Source organism: Prenolepis imparis, unplaced genomic scaffold, assembly GCF_030444845.1.
Source record: "Prenolepis imparis isolate NDT839.2.m4 unplaced genomic scaffold, iyPreImpa1.0 SCAF_15, whole genome shotgun sequence".
Lineage (NCBI taxonomy): Eukaryota > Metazoa > Arthropoda > Insecta > Hymenoptera > Formicidae > Prenolepis > Prenolepis imparis.
The window spans coordinates 1,560,357-1,585,258 of record NW_028141173.1 but is presented as its reverse complement, the minus strand read 5'-3'; the positions used below and the strand labels follow the sequence as shown (position 1 = coordinate 1,585,258).

Here is a 24,902-nt window from a genome sequence, read left to right as displayed (position 1 = left end):
GTACAATACACAGTACGATACACAGTACATTTAAGGGTTGAAAGCAGCATCGTGAGCAATTTCTCTCGGACAACAATAAGATACGGATAGAGGGAAGGAAGAGAGAGAGAGAAGTTCCACGACAATGTTCCCAGTTACCGCCGTTAGGAAATGCACGCGTAACGACCATTACCTCTACTGCGTTTGTCTCTGCGGGTGCTTTATATCGGCGCCGGTGCATCGTAGCGGAATACACTCGCCGTCCGAAGATGAACGCGACTCCCTCGAATGCGCCTGAGGGGAATATCGAAGTGGGAAAATTTATCTCGGATCGGTAAATGGGTCCTGAAGCTCCGGTGCTGCGTCGACCGACGCGCTATATCGGAGGTCCGGCGGTGACGAAGTGGCTTCCGGAAGTAACGCGGTAAAGTAGCTCGGCGCGTGCATCCCCCGGAGGATTTCCGAGCGACTGCCAATATAAACTCGAGGAGGCAGACGGCGTAGCGGCCGGGTAACCAGCGCTCTTTCCCTCTTTCCTTTTCCTTCCTCGTCGTCGTCGTCGTCGTCATTGTCGTTCGGCTACGTAAAGTGTCTCTTACGCGAATCGTGCCGTAAAAATGGAACCGCTAGCGCGAAAATGTGTTTGGCCTTCGATCAAGGATCTCTTCCTTTACACAAACGACCGAGTTGTTTGAGTGAATTTTTCACAGAGGAGAGAACAAGCATTTCTGCCATCTTTTGCAAAAGTTTGAAATTTTTCACGTCATAGAAAGACCGATCAGTGAAACAGTGTGTTAAATATACCGAATCTCTTCTTCAATTTTCACTGATTAAACTTTGGTCAACTTTTGCCGATTCTCAATTTACGCTCTTATTCCAGAATTAAATTCTTTCCAATTTTTTGCAATTAAATAACTTTTCATCAATTTGTGTTCATTATACTTTTATAATTACATGTATAACGTATAATATATGCAGTGTATATTACTGAAATATGTAACGTGCAATTTTGAAAAAATTAATCGCTTTATATATGCACTCGGATTCGTTGCGAAATTATATGATATAAAGTGCGCGACGCCAAATAAAATGTTATTAACGAGAAAAATATAAAGTTCTATTGGAATAGCAACAGTATCATAATGCAGATTTTATTTATCGGATGTACGAAATACGTGTTGCATTCAGCCGTATCAATAGCGAATTGATACATTGTCGAGCGATCGAATACGAATGGCTGAATGGGATGCACAAGTATTCCTTGACAACATATTTCAGTGACGGCTTTTCAATTTATAATAGGATCGTAATAAATCGAAAAAAAAGATTGCATTGTCGACGACGAAAATAGAGGTCAATAGTATAATCATTAAACTCAAATCAATGAATCAGTTGCGTGACTGTCAATGAATATTCCCACTTTTTACTTTTCGCTCTTGAAACATCACTCTATCAAATCTCATCGAAAAATATACGCAATCATAAATTTAAACAAAACACGACACTTTACTATGAACTTTTTGAATTTCTTTACGAAAAAAATTATCCAAGATGTTAAAACGCACTTAATAACTGATATCTATTTTTATAATTGCAATCTAAATGAAAGTTTAATTATATCATCGAAGGAGAGAGAATGTCTATCTTTTTTTTTATGCTATCATCAGCGTTTATAATATCCTCTCATTCCGTAGAATGCGTACACTTTCTGTTAGTCACATTCTCCGCGAGTTATTGCGTATAAGTGGAAGCAATTCGATCAAGTTAAATACGATTACGCATTTACGCATATATAGAGCCACACCCCGTATGTAATTATTGCACCGACGAGCACGGTTTTCTATATGCGCTTAATAGAATCCGGCAGTAAATCGCGCACGCTATCCTGACATTAAATTAACTCATGGATGAGAAGAGAAGGAGAGAAAGAGAGAGATTGGTACACGAAAAGCGGGCACTATAAAACAAGAGCGAACGCGAATCGTTCGAAATCAGCAGATTGCGTCGTTTATCACCCAAAATGTCCGAAAATCTATGTATACGATATGTACGATTTATTCGAAACGACGATTTAGCGGCACGCAACGCTCACAGTTTTGTTTTTAAATGCCACCCATGTCACGCTTAACCGGATATAACCGTGCAAAATTAATGATATCATGATTACTATGTGTTGACGGTCCCGCCGGGTCACAAAAAGAGATTGTCGCGAAAAATTTCAGTCTGGTACATTAGATATTTAAGAATAAAATGTATACAGTCGCGCAAAATATATATAAAAAAAGTCGGAGCACTTTTATTTTCGAGCGAGCGAAAATAAACTCTTCCGCGAAACAAGATTCACAAGCCTGCTAAATAGATAAGAGACTTCCATTCCTTAATTAACTTTCAGTGACTTAAGTAAAGTCTTAATTTAAGATTCAGTTACTAAGATATTTAAAACGTTATTCGTATATAAAATATACTTATACTAATTTGTAATTGTTGTAAGTCGAAGAAGGATCTTTATGCATCGAGTTAGTGAGAATTGTTGCCTAATTCTTTAAATAATCAAATTATGTATGTATATAATAAAAACTTTACTGTCGATGTTATGTGCGAGCGAATACGTTTATAAAAATTATGCAAGGTTTGTTGTAATAACGTTTTATGAAATTTTCTTTTTTCAGCGCCACCGCGAAAGGTAGAGATCAGCAGTCATCCGAATAGACAGATAATCGAGGTGAAGGTGGGAGAGTCGCGACGATTAGAATGCATCGTCAGATCGGCCAAGCCGGCCGCCTCGATCACCTGGTATCGCGGAAACGTGCAGATCAAGGGCGGGGATACGAGTATTACCGCGATCTCCATCCAAGGTGGTAAGTAACTATCTTGTTATACGCATTGATATTCAATTGCGCGATAATACTGCACGCGAATGAATTTATCATGGTGATTATTACGCGACAAGGATCAAATAAACGCGTCGCACTATACGTGTATATAGATAAGCGCATTTCTGCTCTAATAACACAGTTTTGTCTAATTAAATTTCACTCGGAATAATCGTACTCTCAATCAGTTTTAATCGGCGAAAAAATATTTTAATGTCTTTCTTCAAATGTAAATATCAAACAAGTAGATAAATTCTTCACTAACAATTTTTACTGATAGTGTAATCAATAGAAGGCTCATCCTTATACTTTAATGTTAGTAAATTAATAGGTTACAACTATTCAATTTATCTATTATCGGATGTGCAACTAGAGACATTTTTTATTCTCTTTTTTTTTATCAAAAAGGCAAGTTATTAACATTGTTGTCGTTTTTCCGCGATACTGATTGGCTTTTCAATTCGAGTTGTGTGTTATATTCATAGCATCGAGCAGCTGTCATCGCGAGGGTTAGCAGTTTGACAGTTTGTCCAAAATAAAATAAAATAAAATAATATATTATAATACTTTAAACGATTCAACAAGTTTTCAGATGATTTCTGTCAAAAAATATTAATCGCGGATAAAGTATTATAACATATTATATTACTTACAAAATATTATTATTTTAATTATAATAATATGTTGTAATTGTAAATAGTATAATATGTTATAATATATACTTTGTTCATGATTAATATTTTTTGACAGAAATCAGCTGATAACTGTCAAAAATATTAATCGAATTGTAAGTATTAAAACATATTATTTAAAGCATATTATTATTTTCTTTAATTTTATTTTGGACAAACTGTCAAACTGCTAACCCTCGCGAAGACAGTCTCTCGATGCTATGAATATAACGCACAACGCAAATCGAAACAGCTAATCAACATCGTAAAAAAGAGGCAACAATACTTGCGAGAATCGACTTAACATATGCCTTTTTTAGAAAGGGGACTAGAACAACACGCGTGCGCCATTCCTCGATTTTATATTAAAAAGAATGATAACATATTATTATTTTAAAATTTAATTAGTAAATTAACACTTTAATAAGCTGATTTCTATAAAAAATATTAATAAAGCGTTAATTTGCTAATTACATTTTAAAATAATAATAAATTATAAAATTTTAAATAGTAATATGATGTAAATAATATGTTATAATGCCTTATCTACGATTAATATTTTTTGACAGAAATCAGCTGATAACTGTCAAAAATATTAATAGAATTTAAGACATTAAAATATATTATTTAAAGCATATACCTTACTACTTAGGTTTGCGATACAAGGATCGTAAAGATCAATAAAAATCATTTTATATATACATATTTCCTTTTTCTAAATAATATTTCACACGTGTCTCGTGTCTCCGCCTCGCGGCTGTTCTCAACGTATTAGGCTGACCAATCTCCGAGCTTACTACTTAGGCTCGCGATACAAGGACCGTAGAGATCAATAAAAATTATTTTATAGATTTTGTTCCTTTTAATAATATTTTTACGTGCGTCTCCGCCTCGCGGTTACTCTCAATGTATTCGCGTATTTCCACCCACGTAGGTGCGATTAGGCTGACTAATCTCTGGGCTTACTACTTAGGCTCGCGATACAAGGACCGTAAAGATCAATGAAGATCACTTCCAAGAAACGTTAAAATTATTTTAACGTGGGAGAAGATTTAAGATAACACTCAAGCAAAGTTTATTATTTTAATTTTTATAACATATTTTTATTTTAAAATTTAATAAACAAATTAACACCTTATTAATATTTTTTTACAGAAATCAGCCGATTAAAGAGTTAATTTGTGCTAATTAATTTTTAAAATAATAATATGTTATAAAAATTAAAATAATAATATGTTTTAAATAATATGTCATAATTCTTTAAACTCGATTAATATTTTTGACAGTTATCAGCTGATTTCTGTCAAAAAATATTAATCGCAGATAAGGCATTATAACATATTATTTACAACATATTACTATTTTACATTTTATAACATATTATTATTTAAAAATTTTATTAGCAAATTAACACTTTATTAATATTTTTTGACAGAAATCAGCTGATTAAAACGTTCATTTATTAATTAAATTTTAAAACAATAGTATGTAATAAAAATGATAAAATAATAATATATGTTTTAAGTGAAATGTTATAGTACTTTAATCTCGATTAATATTTTTTGACAGTTATCAGCTGACTTCTGTCAAAAAATATTATTCGAGTTTAAAGTATTATAACATATTATTTACAACATTACTATTTTAATTTTTATAACATTTTTATTTTAAAATTTAATTAGCAAATTAACGCTTTAATCAGCTGATTTCTATTAAAAAATATTAATCAAGTTTAAACAGACTTTAATATAAAAATATAAAAATATCATTCTTTTTTATATAAAATCGAGGAATGGCGCGCGCTTGTGTTGTTCTAGTATTATAAAAAATGAAGTGTGCTAAGTGGACAGAAAACGCGGATTTTGCTCCTAGATATAGTTGTATCCATATAATGTAATTTTTTATCTTTTCTTTATACATCGTCGTAGAACAAAAATTAAAGAGAGGAAAATTTTCTCTCCATAGTCAGCTCTTCTATAGATGAATATACAAGATTATAAATTATATGAAAAAGATCTTATATAACTCTAAAAAAATATATGTAGATACATAATTTAAATATTAGGAATTTTTAGTGCAGTCCCTCTTATCTCAATACGATGTCGAGAGACGAACAAATAATCCTGAATTTCATCGGAGGCTATTTTTTTTCAAAACGCTTACCGTGTCGCGCTCGTAAAAGTATAGCGAGTAAAAAGATTGAAGGGATGTGTGTGTCGAGACGCCGCCACCCTTTCTAACGCTGCTTCCAGTTGCCAAGAGCATCTTCGATCGATCCCGTGACACACAATTCTGGCCTCGCTCCAACTACCAAAATTGACGTTCGTGTCTCGCGCTCGCGCCACCGCTTGCGTTTTTACATTCGACCGGAGACAACTCGACGAGATATCAAACCGACTGTATCACCCGAAAAGAGAGCGGGATTAAAATATATCCTAATGAAAAGCGTCGATAAATAGTACGAAAATTAAAAGAGACTCGTCGCGCGACACGATGTAATTCGCACAGAGTGTCCGTAAAACTCTCGCGAGTGAGGATCGAGCAAATAAGAAATTTTTTTTCGCGTAATGTGATGCATAAAGATACTTCGGCTCTTACTCTGATGAACGAATAAATATCCAATGCTAAAATTATTATTTCTCGTTGTTGAAATATTAATTAAGCTAAAGAGAAAAAGAAAGAATCACAGGAGATGCTTCTTAATTTTGCGAAATGTCTTTACATAAGTCTTATGTACTATTAATATTTCCATATTAATTTTTTATTAAATAAACAGATTTATATACATATATATATGTATATGTGTATTATATGTATATATAATGAAAGTTAACGGATTATTTGATGAAAGATAAAAATAGTATACTTCAATATTACTTTGCATTGCATGTTTTTTTATATCATTTCTTTCGGTACGATATATCGTTGCTCGCAGTGTTTGTAATATAACGTAAAAACAAAAAACATTTAAATTTTTTATAAAAATCTCTTTCTCTCTCACTCTTTCTCCTGTTTGCATTTATGAATAGAGAACTCTGCATATTCTTATAAAATAATATATATACAATTTTTCTTTCTATTTTCATATATAAATAAAAATTGAAATTTTTCGCGATTGTTTAACATCTTATTGCATCGAACGTTGCTTTAAATTTGCAAAAAAAATTAAAACAAAAGATGCATCTGCATCTCTCTCTAACGCTCACTCTATACATCTCTTGGATGCGTTACCTAACAACAGAGCGGAGTTACGAGAGGCAAGTTTGCGCGGAAATAAATCGCGACCGTCGTCGTTTCCTTTGTGTATGTTACGCTGCTCGAATCTCGCTCGTCATTCTAACAACAATCTTTCCCCGACCGCTACGCATCCAGTCAAGCCACGGTACTGTTGACTGCCGGGAGCATTTGTATCCGGCGCGTCTCCGAAAACTGTGTGGACCGCGTGACGCGACGAAATAAAGAGTGCGTCGCGTTTTCGCGTAAAAGCTCGTCCGGAGCTTTTAATGGAGATTTAAAAAGGAAACGCACGGCGAAAAAAAAACGGGCGTATCTTTCTCATTTTCGTGTTCGGCTTTTAATGTAAATTATGCATCTCCGCGTTCACGCGCGCCGCACCACGATGAATAATTCAGCTTTCTTCGCGAGTTTTAATTCGACAGCTTGTATATTTTTACATGTACAAATAATCTAATGATTACAGTGTCTTGATCAAAAATCGATATCTATTGACTTAACTGTGCGATAGATACAAGACGTTTAGCGATAAAAAAATTAGGCAATGCGATCAAATATATTTTTATAAAGAATTTAAAGAAAAAAATATTTTATTTTCTTAAAATAATTAATTTGTAAAATGAGAAATTAATAATATATATATTTCAGTGAAATTCACATCTCTTGTAATGTGAGAACACTTAATAAGACGTCAATGTAATATCTTTTATATTGAAATTATCTGATAACATATGTATATGAGAGAATATAATGGCGCAAAATATTATTAAAAGCTTTTTTGTCTCTCAAATGAGTAAAAAGATTGCGCAAATACGTGTATGCGTGTTATAATCTGTTTTTTCTTCCTTATAGAAATTTATTAGTAGAAAGAAGGGATATTAGTCAGACATTAGTGGTAAAAGCCGACGCGTAGCTCGAATTTGCTTATACAAATTTCTCCTTAACTTCTTTCTTTGCTTTAATGAAGAGGACTTTGGAAATAAATCAAGAATAAATTGCAGATAGTCAGTCTAATTATTTATGTGCTTTGGATAATTATTTTTTAAGCTGTTAATCGATTTTTCGATATTTTTGAAATCATATGAATATGAATGTAGAAAAATTAAAATGATTAATTTTCAATTCAATATGAAAACATGTAAAAGTAGTAGATAATAAAAAATGTATATACGCTTATTAGTGCAGTCTATAAATTGTCTGCAAATAATAATAATAATCACAAAAGTGATTGATTTAGCAGATAAAGTAAAAAATGAGTAGCAACGCGAAATTGATTACAATTCCCTAGTTTGCATTCCGGAGATGATCGAATAATATAAGAAGCAAATGATAATCAAAGAGAAAAAAATAGCTAATTTTGATGGCCATAAAGTAAAAGCGGATGGCAGGTGGTATTTATTTCGCGATTTGCGTGACTATGTTACAGACAAGGAGACGACCAAGCCCGGTGAGACGTCCAGGGAATTGCTCAAGTACGACACTCACGGTTCCATTACCATTATGCCTACGGCGGACGATAATGGGATGGATTACACCTGCGAGGCCAGCCATCCAGCTATACCCATAGATAGACCCATGCGGGCAACCGTTACACTCTCTGTTTTCTGTAAGTCGATCGACGCATCTGTATCGTTTATATATCGCGATGCATCAATGTGCTCAAGTCGTGGAAAAAAACGTAATGAGCGTTTAAATAAAATTAGATACCGGGCTGACAAATTGTTACCGAAAATAAATCGATATTAATTCGTAATCTCGAGTCTATCGGGCTTCCGAATGTAATTTCCACGCGATAATAAAACAAGATATTCTTCCTCTTTCTTCAACTTTATAATATTTTATTTATATACGAGAGACCTTAGGTAGGCCTCATTTGTATGCAAAAGTATGAAAGTACTTCTCTTGAAATGTACTTACAAAATAAAGTAAGACAACTAGAGAGAGTAAACCAGTAGTTTGCCTAAATTAGAAATGCGCGATACAAACTACTTAACATTGCTTTCACATAATACCCACCCAAATTAATGCATAATAAGTTATGTTGAATTTATTACGTAACGCAATGTAATATCCTAAAAACCTGCGACGCAAATTTACATATTTGTAAAGAGGGATCTTCTCTCAAATTTCACGTGCACGTCGCTATTCTTTGAGCTATTCGAGAATGGCTGAGAATGGCTTTCAGTTGCGATTATCCGGATAAGCTTTCAAACAAGTTTCATTAGCGCGCGAAGCCTTGATATAACGACACATCGTGTCCGATCCTCTGCACAGATCCACCCGGTGCACCGTACATAGAAGGATACACGGAAGGCGAAACCGTGCAACGCGGTCAAAACGTGGAGCTCGCGTGTCGATCGCGCGGTGGGAATCCACCGGCGGAGATCATTTGGTACAGAAACGACGAGAGGATGACAGCGGCTCATCGCAGAGGAGCCGGTGTCAGCGAAAACGTACTGTCATTCGTCGCCCGGGCGGAAGACGACAAGGCACGCTACAGGTGCGAGGTCTCCAACATCATGAGCGTGCAACCTATGAAGGTGCACGTTGACCTCACCGTACTTTGTAAGTGACAATTGCATATTATTGTGTATGTAGCGTTTCATTTCGTGGAAACTCATTTATTTTATTTACTTAATATTTTTTTGCTCTTAGAAGGTAGAACTCTTTTTAGAACTAATGAACTATATAAATTTTTTAAATCCTGATGATAATTACTGTTAAGGAAAATGCCGTAGGGCAAAGTGAGACGCCGCGTGAAAGTTGGCGTCTCACAAGACATTTTCGTTGCTTTAATGGACAAAATTATTTATTTGAATTATCTAGAACTTGAAAATAAAGAACTCTTAATTATTTATGAGTTTCCACGAAATGGAGCCAGCTTCATACATCCATTACCTATAGAAATGTTATAAAATAAACAATTTCTCACTCACCGATACGTGGAATAGCGGAGTTGTAGCACACAGCACATTGATCTGAAAACAAAATTGAAAACAATATTCAAATTATGTATATACATGCGTGTGTGAGTGTGTATATACAGGGTGTTTTGAAAGTTAGAAACGGTCCAATATCTCAAAAACGCAATCAATTAGAAAAAAAAAATTTATTTTGCATACCTCACAGTTGCCCTGCTGTCGCCCGATGCCTTCCCGGGCCTCCTCCTCCTCTCTTTATGGTAGCACTCACGACACTCGCGAAAACACAAATAATTACGATCGCCCGACACTTTACACGGCACTCCCGACGCGACGCGTGAGTCACACGCGTATTTCGCGTATTGCACTTGCAATGAGAAAAAACGATGCGAAAACTATAATCGCACGAAGCACTAATTCGTTCGGCACTCGAGAATCTCGTAGTCGAACTCGCGCGCAGCTGATCTACCTGTAACAAATAAAATACATATATATATTAGAGCAATCTTATTATTTTTTGCATTATAACATACATGATATAAAGTTTCTATGAAATCAGACGCCAGCTTCACACACACCATATTATTAATAATTGCGAGTAGCGAGCGATAATTAGCGTATTGTATTTTTCAGAGAAAAATTCCTCCTCTCCTTACACATTTTTTTATCTTTTGTACATATTATTTTTTATTTATTACACAGAGTCTCTCGTCAATTTATTTATGGCCATTTTTTTATTTTCCCATTTTCATAAATTATGTCGACATTATGGCATGTTAATACAATTAAAAATGTATTTTTAGATGATATGTTATAGAGAGCATACTTTTATATTATCAACACTAAATGTAAATTTATTTCTGGAAAGTGACATCAGTGACATATTATATAGCCCTGTAGTTGATGCTAGTATGTTGATGTTAATACTTATAAAAATATGTATATTATAAAAGTATAATGGCAAAATTATCTATTGTATTAATCTTATATAATTAATTGTTCGCAGATATCAATTTTTTTACTGCTATTTTAAATATTAAAAACCAAAATTGACGATATGTGCTTGCTGATATTTTTTACCATTATTTTAAGAAATTATCAAATAAAACAATAATAATTTTGTCAAATAGTGAAGAATTCCAAGAAGACTTAATTATTTTATAAAAATTCAACATTTAATAAATATAAACAAAAAAAATAATTCATACTGATATTACTAAAGTAACCATAATAAATTGATAAAGAACTATATATTCAAATTGGTGTACGTTATTTTTATTATCTATTTATTGTTGCATATGATATTTTCACACTTATCATACTGAATTAGCGTATTTATGGATTCGCAATAAATATAATTATAAAAGTAGATAAAAGTGAAAAGGGGGAAAAATACAAATTTCGCTCTATATTTTAAAGATTTCAATTTTTTTAACTGTTCTTGAATTTTGCGGGCAACGCACCTTTCTCGCGAGTGATACTTGAAATGTATTTAAGATGTTAGAATATTAATGTCGCGTCTGGTGCCTGTCTGTGGCACTTACCATTACTTCACCGTAAGGCATAGTATTGTACACAACTAAGGGCTTGTATGGACGATCTCTTGCCGACGGAACAGCCGCATAAATAATTCTGCTTCTCTATTTTCGCCGAGACCGTGTTCACGTTAGCTAAATTGAAATTTTGCTAACTTTATGCTCGCGTGATATATGGATAAAGCTACAAAATACCAGTGGCTGACTTAGCATACACTTGGGGTAAAAGGTTACGCTTGTCGACACTGTTGCAGTTATCGATAAAAGAAGAGGAGAGAGCTTGCTACTAAATTTTGTCTCACATTTTTTACCGTCGAAAAGCGTTAAAAAGAAAAATTTATAGCAGCGAGAGACATTAGTTTTTTAAAAGTTATTCAATGGTTTTCAGCTCGGCAAAATGTCAAAACTATAAAAGCGCGAATTTAACAATTCATGTTGCTGTTTTCTTTTAGTATCTCTTCGACTACTCTACTAGTATATACACCGATTGCTATTAGGCATTTTTATTCGTCCGTATCTAATACGTCTTGGACCAAATTAACAAAGTGATATCTATCTCGATACTGTCGTCGATCTATCATTTACACCTGTCTAAATCGTCTTTTCACGTTTTTCACGATTTACAGTCGCGCCCGCCGGAGTCACCATCTCCGGACCAACGGAAGCGAAGGCGGGCGATCAGGTACTCATTACTTGCATGACGGAGAACTCGAATCCACCCGCGGACATAAAGTGGACGGTGGATGGGCGTAATTCTGAGAGTAACTCCTCGAGGACGGAACCGGCTCTGAACGGTGGCTGGATTACCAGCTCGAATGTGACGTTCAGCATCAATCACAAGAGCCGCAGCATCGTCGTCATCTGCCACGCTTCTAACGTCAAGCTCACGGAGAACGTGGTCGGCACGCATACCATCAACGTGATATGTGAGTCCCTATTATATGTCCCTCTTTTCTTTATCGTACGCATTTCATCGGTCACTCGGTAGCACAATACACGAACGGGTACAATTGCAGTTGTAACGAAGCTCCTCGTCCGCGAAAACCTAATTTCCGTTTCGCGTCAAAGAGTCGTACCGGGTGTCCCGGAAACTACCGTAAGATATTTTACCGAGAAGACTTTTCACAATTGGCGATATTAAATTTTACAACACGTAGCAGCGAAAATCTCTGTTGGAGCAAAATTGAAATAAAACTAACAGAGATTGAAAAGCAAAGTTTACTTGCTATTTATATCCTTGGAGAGATTCATTTATAAAAGTAAATAACGTTCTATAGATTTTTTTTCTTAAAAAAAAATACTTCACTATTTTATATCTTTGCCTATAAATGTGAAAACATGCGATTCAGTTGAAATATAAATATGAAATAATATTGCTATTATAAAAATCTTTCTTTTCTGTATCTTTTACTCAATCATACATATACAGCTTTGATACGAAAATATATTAGAGAAAAAATCATTTAAAAGATATATCGAAAATAAAAATAATGAGCGCTGCGAAATGAATATTATATAACGTGCAGATATTCTCAAGTATATAGTGCGTTATAAACCGTAAATATCGCAAATGTTCCTTTAACTTGTAACGCGTTTAGGGAAATTGCGTGCTGGAAAATGATACTGTTGCCCGTTATTGCTGACATCTTCGCGACACGCGATGACAAATTAATCGACCGCATCGCTGGGATCCCAAAACTTGCATACGCAATAAACCTCTCTCTCTCTCTCTCTCTCTCTCTCTCATTCGCGAATCTAGAATTCATTTAACATATTCGACATTGTGTCATGTTACGCATGATACACTCTCGCAATAATACAACCGTAATCGATCGACATTAATTTCCGTCGTAAATAAATAATCCTTGTATAATCAACTGCGTTTTCAGCTTGTAATTACATGCATTAAAATTACTCGCTATCTGAATATACTAAACAATTAGTCGGTCTCCAATCAATAATACCGTCCGGCAATCCGAGATTAATAACGAATGCTACTCGTGTTCAGTGATGTAAAACTGGATTTAACAAATAATCGTTACAAATAGCTGAAAGTCCTTCATTGAATGTTAAACAGTTTCGGATTTCTTTTTATACATCCGTAGGGTTTAAAACAAATTTATTACGCAGATTTTCTTCCATGCATCTGTATGCATTTTTACTTTTAATGGAAATATACATTTTGTTAAGCTACTCGGGGATGTGACAAAAAAAATTGATATAATAATATGCGCGTAAAAAGACGGCGTAAAAATAAATGAAATAAATGAATATAAATAAAATTCGATTCTGATTTATCGAACTTGTCGAATTTTGTAGATCCACCTGCAAAACTAACCGTCACCGGATACGACGAGAGTACGCCGTTAGTCGCCGGGACGGTGCTGAAGCTCATGTGCATCGCCACGTCGGGTAATCCATTGGCCACGTTAACATGGTACAAGAACGACCGCAAGGTACGTGAGAGATCGAGAGACGCGTTCGTCCAGTAGTTGGCAAATTATACGCAGACTCAAAAAGACTCTAAAAGACTCTAAAAGCGCACACCCTTCCTATCCCTAATCCATATAAATATTTCATGAATTACAGAAAATATATAATGATGCGCACAGTAACTATTAACTCTTCTCATAATTCATTATTCAAACCCCCGAAATGCACTTCTCAAGTCTTTGGAATTGATGATATTTTTGATTAAACATTGTCGAAAACTTATATCTTATGCATCTGAAAACTTAAACTTGTCGAAGAAGTTTGCCTCGTTAAAATTTTTAGTAGCATTTTGAACAGATAATCCCAAAGCATAAAACTCGCCTCTTTCACTTTTTATAATTTAACAATTATTAAAAGTAACGAGACGTTGACTCCCTTCGTAACTTGTTCGAGTAAAAATTAAAGGAGATTCCGAACAAAAATGGGGCAATTTATAATTCATAAGAATTTATCCATTTTAGTTAAGGCTTTATATTTTAAAGGTTTCTTATATACGAATTATGAATTTTAACTCGTTCTTACTCTTGAACCTTCTTAATTTTTGCAAGCACTTTAGAGAGGAGGGCTCAACATTAATTTACGCATCTGAATACTTTAAGATCCGCCTCTGCGTAGATCGTTGTATTAATATTATATTCTATAACAGGTACTTGGTACGGTAAGACAGCGAAATCACGCAGTCTCCAACGAGCTGACGATGCTCGTCAACGCGTCCGATAACAACGCTCACGTGCGATGCGAGGCGACGAATTCGGCCACCGAGATCCCCCTGCTCAAAGTTCTCGTGCTAAAAGTCTATTGTAAGACATAACTCACGTTTATTCATATTTATTATCGAAATTATACTTTTACATTTTTTTAAAAATTAATTAACTTAGATAAATGGAGAGATGTTAAGTTTTTTTTTCTTTTTTCGATAAGAAAAGATAGCGTGATTAGGGATGATTGAACGACGCTGTAATTACTTTCTTTTCTCCACCACGAGAATCTCGCAAGAATCTCGCAAGAATCTCGTTGCGGTGCTAGAGCGATATTTTTAACGGCGAACTGTACCGTCTACTTTTTTCCCCCCTATAGTTCCGCCCGAGAGGGTAAAGATTAACCGCGAGCCCCAGGACTTTCACGCCGGCCAGGAGGGACATATAATCTGCGAGTCGAGCAGCAGCAATCCCGCCGCCGAAATGTCGTGGTGGAATAACGGGATACCGGTAGCCGGCACCAGGAACAGTACCAAGCCCGGATTACACGGCGGCTACGTGTCGTCCGTCGAGCTCACGCTGGACCTAACCGTGGACAAGAACGGCGAAGTGTACACGTGCGAGGCGAAAAACACCGAATTGGGAAGATCTGTCCACGACGCGACAACTCTCGACGTGCTATGTAAGTGTAGAGATCTAAGTATAGATTGCTCTTAAACGACGTGTATAATCTATATATCCTGCGAAGATCAGCACGATCGCGCACGATGAGAGCATTCAACCCGGAAATCTCCGCACCAGAGCGCGAATATGTATGATAGTATATATCTTCTGATATCTCTGTCCCTCTCTCTCTCTCTCTTTCTCTCTCTTTTTCTCTCTGAATATATCGGATCATGTTCGTGTAAATTTCTCGACATTTTTCACCGCAAAAATATCTTGCCGTTACGATAACATAGACTCCCGCGTGTGCGATAACATAATATTAATGTAAATTGAAATGCCAATGAATTGAAAAAGAAATGCACAAACATGAAATTATTGAAGTATTAATTTGCCATATTCATTTTTATAAATGTAAAAACAATAAAATATAAATACATGATTTTTATAACGTGCCAAAATAATTTTCATAATATTAAATATTAAATATAAGGAAATATATATAAAAATAAACTTTTTTCGCGTTTTTTATCATCATAGTTTTGTCTTACATTTTTAAATAATTCTAATATATAAATTAAGTATTACATAGGCTATAGGAGCACGTACGCGGATTTCGGTGCGTTGATTCTAATATATAAAGATTGTCTATATTATAAATTTGTTAAATTATATGTATATGTATATAGTAATAAAGAAACAAAACAATGATATCACAATGAAATTAATAGTTTTAATTCTATCAAATAGCGAAAAATTTATTTATATATATGATGTTGTGATAATGTTTGCTTTTCAATATGATATTAAATATCGCAATTTGAACGATACTATTTTTAACATATTTATTATATTCTGTTTAGACAAGCCAATATTCTCGCCGTTAGATCCAGCCGAACTAACCGGTCTGGAAGGAGAGCCTTTTGTCATTTCCGTATCGGCAAATGGCAATCCTAACACGACAGAATACACGTGGACAAGGGACGGTCTGCCACTAGGTAATAGCCGTAAAAGAATAACCGCCCACGGTTCTACGTTAAATATCACGAGATTGGATCGTCATGACGCCGGCACGTACATATGCGAAGCGCTGAACAAGGAAGGGACTACATTTTATCAGCTAAATCTCACCGTACTATGTAAGTGTAAATGATAATTTTCTCTCACCGCGCAATAAAATTGTATAATTAAATTTCCGATTAAAAAAAACATTAAAAAGGGTACCAGCAATGCTCAATGTTTATGAATTTTTGTGTAAAATTATCGACAAATTGGTTTATTCTAAAAATTTTTTGCTTTTATTTTCTTTGCCCAATTTTTCTTATAATTTTAATTCATTATTTCTCTCTAATCTTTTTTTTTTTTTTTTTCATAAAATCTATAATAATTCTCTTCGATGCTAAATAATTTTTCTGTTTTTTTTTTGCTCTAATACGCAATTTATCATTTCGCTTTCGTTATCCCGCAGATCCGGCAAAAATCAAACGCATTTCGTCATCGGGGATAGTTTATTCACCGGATATCGAGGTGAAATTGTTTTGCGAAGTCGACGGCAGCCCGATCGGCGACGAGTACATCACGTGGCAAAAAGTAGGATCGAATCCCGAACTACCGGGACGTTATTCGACGTCCTTTGTTAATCGGACGTCGTATCTTCACATAGAACACCCTAGCCAGGAAGACGTCGGGGAGTATCGATGCAAAGTCAACAACATCATCGGGAACGTAACGTCGGATCCTATTCTATTTATTACGAATTGTAAGTAGAGAAAGATTTTATTTCGATTATTTAATAATACTATCGAGTTTCAAATAAAGAGGAACGATTAAACGAGCGATAAAAATTGATCGAAATCGTCAGAATTTTATGATCGTATAACGCATAATAGTTTAATTTTACCGTATATCGTCTAGATTTAATTTGTCATATATCATCTAATACAGTGATACTCCATAGCTTAATTGCTACAAAAATTAATTTTCAGAAAGAAGAAATAGTATTTTCAGAAAGAAGAAATAGGAGCAATATATTATAACGCGTAAATGAGTAATTAAAATAAAAAACCAGATCGAGCATCAAGTTGAAGGATTAATAATATTAATTACCGTATAATAATATCATTTATTCTCGCGGTACTTGCAGATTAAACAATTATTAAGTCAATGAAAAGTAATTTCAATTAAAATTATTAATATTAATAATTAAACGTTATTGTGTCATTATATTATATATACGAATTGCAACAATTATTACGTTTGATTAATAATTGGTTAATTAGTAACATAGAAGTTATGCCGTTGACGTAATAATTACCGTAAGAATTTCACCGTTTTTAATTGTAACTCTTATAAAAGGAATTATTTCGGAAGATAGAAATCGCGTAAAGTACATGAAACATCGAAAAATATATCCCGGATACGTTTCACGTATCGAAAAGCAAAGTGTAATAAAGAAATTTACTGATACTTTTTATGCGCAGTTAAACCGGAAATGACAAACACCCCGCTGACGCGAAAGGCAGCAGCGAACAAAGGAATAAACGTCCAATTGTTCTGCAAAGCGCGAGGATCTCCATTGCCGCGTTTCACTTGGATCTTCAATGGGAAAACTTTATTGCCGAACGCAACTGAGAATAAATACAGTATCACTCACAGTGATGTAAGTCACTTTATAAGACGTACTTATCTCTTAAATAACAACTTCCTTTACCAGTATATCTTCTTTAGAGCGTTGTTTGACCGAAGCACCAGTATTGTACTGCGTACTGTAAATCTTATTCTTCGTTTAACTCCGCGCGAATCTTATTTTGATAGAATTTTCATGTTAAACGTAGTTGAGGAGATATTTACCGTCAAAAATTCAAAAGTTCTAAGGTTGTAATCCGAAAGGATAATATCTTAATTAAAATTTTGCTAAGAGAATCGCAAATAGGAAATGATATACTTGAAAGCTATACCCTAATATATTTTATATAACGATTGAATAATTTAAAAAATGTATATCTTTCAATAATATTTATATATTTATTATTTATTTATATACTTATATTTTTAAATATAAGGTAAATATATCTCTTGTCTGTTCTTATATTTTTCTCAGCTATCCGAGCTCTATTCAGAAACAACGTTGACCATCTATCACGTGAGGTCACATGATTATGGAAAATACGAGTGTCGTGCTCAGAATAAAATGGGACAATCTATGGACGAGATACACTTGGACGTCACGTCACCGCCGGACAAACCGAGCGACTTAGAGATCTATAACGTCACGCACGATTCGATCACGTTGATTTGGAAACGCGGTTTCGACGGCGGCCTACCAACGTCCCACCAGATACGGTGGCGACAGGCGTTGGATTATGAGGATCGCTATCACTACCTGGACGTCTCGCCTGGCGAATATAAAGCCACTATATCCGGCCTGTCGCTTGGGACTTCTTATGTGTTTAGCGTGAAGGCTATTAACGAAAAGGGAGACAGCGGCTTCTTGCCGGATCTCGTCAAAGTCCAGACACTTCGTAAGTAGTAGATAAAAACCGTAGTTTTCCCTTTATCCCTTTCCCATTTAAAAGAAAATCTTGTGTAGAAAAGCTTAACGTTATTCATAGTATAGTCAATAGTAAAATAATGTCGTAAATAGTGCTGGTATTGTTGGTATAATTTCGTTGTAGTAAACTACAAGATTTGTTTATATACGAACGTGACAAAGTATAGTCAATGGTATGGTAAAATTATAGAAACCGCTTTGACTCACTGCGAAATTATAATTATTAGCAATTTTCTCTCACAAGCCAAGTATTTGCGTTAGATAGTACATCGTTATTCACGCTACATGGCGGAAAATAACAGCTTGCTAAATCATTATGCAGATCATCGAAACATAATTAAACGCGATTGCCCCGCATCCACATAATTAATCATACTCAGTAATTAGGTTGATCATGTATTACGTTTAGTGTGTCTCATGAATGTTCGCATGGCATTTATATCATGAGTTAGTTGCAATAAAGTACATTAGATATTATATAACATTTAGGAAAATCATTTATCGTTTATCATAGATCATCATACGTAATATAATGATTTTTAGCATGACTTACACATCCCGACGGTCGTAATAATACGGTATCACTTAGCTTTGAAATTTTTCCGATAATATTTTTTTTTAAGTGTCTCTAACTACGAATTATAAGCTCAAAAATTCTTGGAAAATTAAAAAGCATGAATTATTGCAAATTATTCGCGCAGTTGACGCTAATTATGACTAATTTAATGAATATAGAAGAAAGTAGAGCAGTGATTACTGATGTTTGCCTTTTTCAAGGGAAGAAGACAACAGACAAGTTGAACAAGTAACCAAGTTGCTACTTGCTACTGCTCAATTGCTAGTTTTGTATAAATTACCGCCATATTATCAGTATTACAGCATTATACGCAACTTCGAAGATTTCGAAGTTGACTAACAATGTAGATTCATTCATTGCATGAATAACATAAACCGGTGATGGGGCATTGGCTTGGGTTACAGGCGAGGCGCCACCAACCGAGTTGACATCAAGCGAGAATAGTTCCTCCTACATCATCGTCATTATCATCACTGTTTCCGCCTCTGCTTGCCTACTCATTGCCGCGACCATAATCTTTGCTACAGTAAAATCGAAAAAGAAGACCCAGCGTACGGGTAAATATAATATTTATCACGTGTTCTTTCTCTCCTTTATTTTCTTAGGACCGAATAAAGAGGAAAACCTGCCGGACGTCCTTTTGGAAAAGGGCGACTTTCCGATGAATTATATCTATACGTTAGCGGCGACTTCCGTCATCATTTTTATCGTTAATGTCTTCATCATGTTGTGGTACATAGTACGAAAGCGAAATAAAGCTCGTAAGTTTAACGACCTATGATATCTAGCGCGTACGCACTCTAATTTAGAGGATTGCACGAACACATTATAAACTAATCCAGCGTTTGACTACGATCGCGTCAAAAGATGAGTAGAATAAAATCTTTTTTCAATAAATTTTGAAACTTTTGATTTTTCAGTAGATTTAGAAACTTTTAAATCTCTGACTAAAAAATGTTTAAAATACATAAAATCACATTTTTAGATTTAAATAAAACTAATCAATCATTAGATTGATTGTGCAATATAGATGATTTACAGAAGCTGCTATTATAAATTTAATCTTATGAATATTAAATTTATTATTATACGTTTTATATATTATTTCATTGATTATATAGTATTAAGAAAATTTGTTTTAAACAAAACTAATAAAATTACTAAAAAAAAAAGATCGAATTATATCTCTCTTATGTCTTTCGATAATTGATTCATCTTTTGTGCAACCGTAGTAGTCTTGTTAATCTCTCTTTAATCTGTCATTCGCATGTATTCATCACGCGTAATCTTTGCACAGGTATTAATAAGTCGCAGACCGCAGACATGTATGCACCGTCCACCGTCAACGGCGACACCATGACTGGCGAATTAAGTTCAATGTCGGACGAGAAAAGCGACGTCAACTTCGACGCTAATGATTACGTGGTCAGTGCCATCAGTCAGTATGTTCTTAGTAACAAATAATTCCGGAGGGTAGGTTTGAGTTCTAGCAACACTTTTTCTGTTTCATTCTCCTATTAGTTTTGCTTTCTTTCTCTTTTCCTACTTCCCACTTGATTTTCGCGATCTTTCTTTTCTCACAGTTCTATCTATTTTTTAATGCAAGAGATTGTGATAGCTGATAATATATCGCGCCATGTTTTACTTGTATTAACGATATTATTCCTCTTATTGCTAATTTTTAATTTTAATTTATTTTTCAATCATGTTTTTGCACTCGGAATAATATGTATTATTTTATTAAACATATTAATTTACTATAATTTAATTATTTGGAAGCTACGCGAGAATTTGTGTATATTTAGTGAAATCTGTTGGAAGTTTCGAATTACCAAATTAATTTTAACAGTATAAAATAAATCTATTTTTTATTACAGTAGTAATCTAATTTTGTTTTGCAGTTTAACGTACTTTAGTTTTCATATATAAAACTGATTCTTGGTGACATATTGTCATATATTTATGTCATAATGATCTCATATCATCCGAGCGCAAAGAGTTAATTCAGCTAAGTATAATCTTCTCAGGTAAATCTAACAGATATCTTTTAAATTCAAACATTATAATAACGCTGCCATGAAAGCTGCCCGAATTTGCAACATTTTAATTTAACGAGATTTTACGATGCCAGAAACTTTCTATATAATACGCTTCATAAAGTTGCTTTCTCACTTATTAAAATATTAGTTCCTTTCTTGCAATAATATTAGATCTCGTATACAATATGAAAGTAAGAATAGTGGAATAATATGATATGAAATAATTGAACTCTGGCCTTCAATCATGACGGAAAAGTAATTCTTTTAATTATTCACTTTTTCATTATCCCTTATTTGAGAGATTGAGAAAAAATTAATATGACTCACCGAATGATGCGGCACAAATGATGGTGGAACAGAATATTGAATGTGTTGATCTGCAAATAAAAATTAAAATTATTTGCAAAAATCTATTAAGCGGCATATATAAAATAATAATATAAAATAATCATTTTTCAGAATTAAATAATTTTATATTATATTTAAATGACGAAGACAAATTATTGTATTATTTATTTAGTTGACATATTTTTTATTTTTCATCATTTATTTAGTTGAAAACATTAACAAATTTAATGCTCGAAAATTTACATTTATTTATTTATTATTATCTTTATGATTGAACAAGGATATATAATTGATTTTTTAATAATAATAAACATAAATTTACAATAAATTCTTTTTTTCGAAGTAATATATATCCTAAGTCGATTGAATAAATTTATTCACCATCCGTTGTGTCGTTGATTTCCACACCGTTGCTCCTTTTCGAATATTCACTCAAGCGGATAAGAGTCGATCGCGGAAACACTAATTACACTCGCGGACGCTAATTAACGCGATACGACAATCGTCGTATCATTTTCTACCACATACTTTCGATGTTTATTGCATTCGCGATGATTGAAAAATAACCCTACTCGATCATCACTTTGTTCGCACTTTCGATACTTGGTTAAATGCGCGATAAATTTTACAAACGACGTGTGAAAGATTCGAAATAACTTCACTGGTTCGCAAACCTGGCATAATACGAATCTCGAATTACTATTAACAAGTCAATTGATCAATTACTTCTACGATTAAATACTTTTGCCACGAAAGGTCATGTTCGATAAAATGGAGGGCCGCGGACACGATTGTATAACGGACGCGGTTAATCGCGATCGTACGCATGAGTAATAATAAAATAACACGCTCACCCGTTTCGTATTCCTCACTATTATTGCGCTCGCGACGCGTTCTAGATGATAATACGTGACGCGAAACGCAGCAAACCGACATTCAGATGTTTTATTACACGCGAACGCGAACTCGAAGAAAACGCGCCCGGCAACTTTGCGCGCCAAGATGCAGTGACGTCACGTGACGTCACGTGACGTCACGCCACGTCACGCCGAAACCTTTGGCGAATCGAGAGATATACTATTCGCATACATAAAGAGAATTGATAATTAGTCATTACAAATCGATTGAGACGTAGGAAAATTTGTTCGATTCCACACGCGATAAACTTGAAACGAACAATCGATGCCCGGCGGAATTCGGGTAGATTGATAAATATCGCCTTTACAAAGGACGCGAACTCGAAGCACCGAGACTGGACGCGAAGCTTCGCAAATACACCGGTATAACGCATAATATCGAAGATATACGATTAATCTCGCGTTAATATAATACTGCACAATGCTTACCGATCCGTTTCTTCCGGCATTCCCTCACGTTTTATCACACTCGCGATGAATAAAATACGAAAATGCGAGGAGCCGACGTTTCGACGCGTCCGTCTGTTACGTCCGATGCGTTACTTGTGTCGCAAGTCGGAACGACGCGGCGGCAACTTCATGCCGGTTCAACATAAGCGCGAGAGCGAGAGAATCGAGATACATATTATCGGCGAAAAATTAATAATTACCAGATATCTCGGTCGACATTTAAAGATGCTAATAAATTAGTAAGTGAAATATTCGCGCGCACGCGATAAATAAGCTTGTCGTCGAGCGGGAAAAAGGGGCGACAAATTGGCGGGGAAAAAAGGCGCGAGAAACAAGCACGAGTAAAAAATTACATAGATTGCGAACATAGATGCGAGTGTGAGGGTGCGTTCGGAAATAGACATAGAGCAAAGTAACATTTAATTAACCAATCACGATCAAAGAAATCCTATTGTCCTGACTGATAATATTAATGCTACTTTATATTACGGATGGAATTTCTGATTGGGTTTCTAAATCGAAATTAACGCGTCGCAAATTAAAATAGCGAGCCATGCGATTTGAGTAAAAAGTACCGATGCTAGATTGAACTTGGTAACAATATTCCTGCCAATATTAAATGAAAATGATTAATTATTTATGCTAAATATGGCGATCGGAATTATCGCGATTAAGAGTCGTTAATTATAAATGATTACAGATTACATGATTGTATGATTACTTTATTATATATTAATTACATCATTATTAATAAGTTGCTAATTATATAGGCTAATTATATACGAATTGATCTATTAACGATTAGTAAAATTAATTATTGATTTTGTGCCTTCTACATATATATATATATATATATATATATATAAGTTTTTTTTTTTTTTTTTTTGTATAAAACGTATATATATATATATATATATATATATATTAATATAAAGATTTTTGAAATAAAAACTAACTATAAGCTTAAAAAATACGGAAGAAATTTGGACAAGTTATCATGTTAATTACCGCGGCTCGCCATTTTAATTTGCGACACGTTTTGATTTAGAGTTTTCCAATCTATGTTCGCGAGTGCAATTTTGTCCATGCTTATTTTTAGCGCCTTTTTTCCCCGCCATTTCCCGCTCGACGACGAGAAACATATTCACGCGAGTGAATAAAATTTATTATTATTAATTACTTGTTAATTACGCAAAGCTCATGTGATCGAAGATCTTTTAACATTAATTAAAACTAGCCATCAGGTATTGTAAACCGCTGTTTTACTCCACTATTTATACTTTTATCAAGAATAAGGCATTAAATATTAAAAAAATATCGAAGTATTTGTATCGTTGTGATACATTATTTATAAAAATATTGTAAAGAATGTAAAGCGTAAGAAATCGGAGATAAAAAATGTACATACGTTATTTGTATTTAATTTTGGTTTATTACAGAAAAATAATATTAATGTAAAAAGTAATTCTAAATTTATATAAATATTCGTATTGATCATATTAGTTTAAGAGGTTAACTTGAGGAAAAATTTTTGGAAAGAATAAATTTAGCTTCCGTTTCACGACGCCTACCGCATAACCGAAATCGGATCAAATCACAAATCAATAATTGTTTAATTTGTTGTACAATAGGACGAAGGGCGCAAGACCGCAGCTAGCACGTATTTAATAGATCAAACTATACAGGATTTCGGGAAAGGCGGTTTAGAGATGCAGGTTCATCAGGGCACCCTCGGTCGTCGCAGCAATCACATGCAGACATCCATGAACATGGACTCGCCACCGCAGCGAACTACTGCCAGCGGGACTCTCTCGGGTATATTTTCACATTATATTTATATCTTTTCAAATAACATAGAGATGCAAACATGATCAAATATATCGCTTATATTTTCTTTATATTTTCCATTATAATTTTAAATAAACTCCATCATATTCTTCAGATATCAAATCAA

General features: G+C 34.2%; 1 protein-coding gene and 1 long non-coding RNA gene across 3 annotated transcripts in view; one reads left to right on the top strand and one right to left on the bottom strand.

Moving 5' to 3' along the window:
* LOC145946070 (uncharacterized) overlaps window positions 1-9,713 on the bottom strand; it is a 38,806-nt gene extending 29,093 nt beyond the window's left edge. Inside the window, exon 1 of the long non-coding RNA XR_014426975.1 lies at window positions 9,694-9,713. This is a non-coding gene — a long non-coding RNA (uncharacterized LOC145946070). The remainder of the gene's footprint in view (window positions 1-9,693) is intronic.
* Sns (sticks and stones) overlaps window positions 1-24,902 on the top strand; it is a 303,040-nt gene that overhangs the window by 270,609 nt on the left and 7,529 nt on the right. The window contains exons 6-19 of one of the 2 annotated variants that reach the window (XM_083055423.1): window positions 2,649-2,837; window positions 8,184-8,363; window positions 9,032-9,322; window positions 11,840-12,139; window positions 13,533-13,669; window positions 14,353-14,506; window positions 14,784-15,086; window positions 15,931-16,206; window positions 16,536-16,826; window positions 17,548-17,726; window positions 18,168-18,588; window positions 19,599-19,955; window positions 20,492-20,619; window positions 24,580-24,763. In XM_083055423.1, the coding sequence (XP_082911549.1) occupies window positions 2,649-2,837; window positions 8,184-8,363; window positions 9,032-9,322; window positions 11,840-12,139; window positions 13,533-13,669; window positions 14,353-14,506; window positions 14,784-15,086; window positions 15,931-16,206; window positions 16,536-16,826; window positions 17,548-17,726; window positions 18,168-18,588; window positions 19,599-19,955; window positions 20,492-20,619; window positions 24,580-24,763 (3,390 nt within the window). The remainder of the gene's footprint in view (window positions 1-2,648; window positions 2,838-8,183; window positions 8,364-9,031; window positions 9,323-11,839; window positions 12,140-13,532; window positions 13,670-14,352; window positions 14,507-14,783; window positions 15,087-15,930; window positions 16,207-16,535; window positions 16,827-17,547; window positions 17,727-18,167; window positions 18,589-19,598; window positions 19,956-20,491; window positions 20,620-24,579; window positions 24,764-24,902) is intronic. The other variant, XM_083055424.1, reaches the window with a different exon arrangement.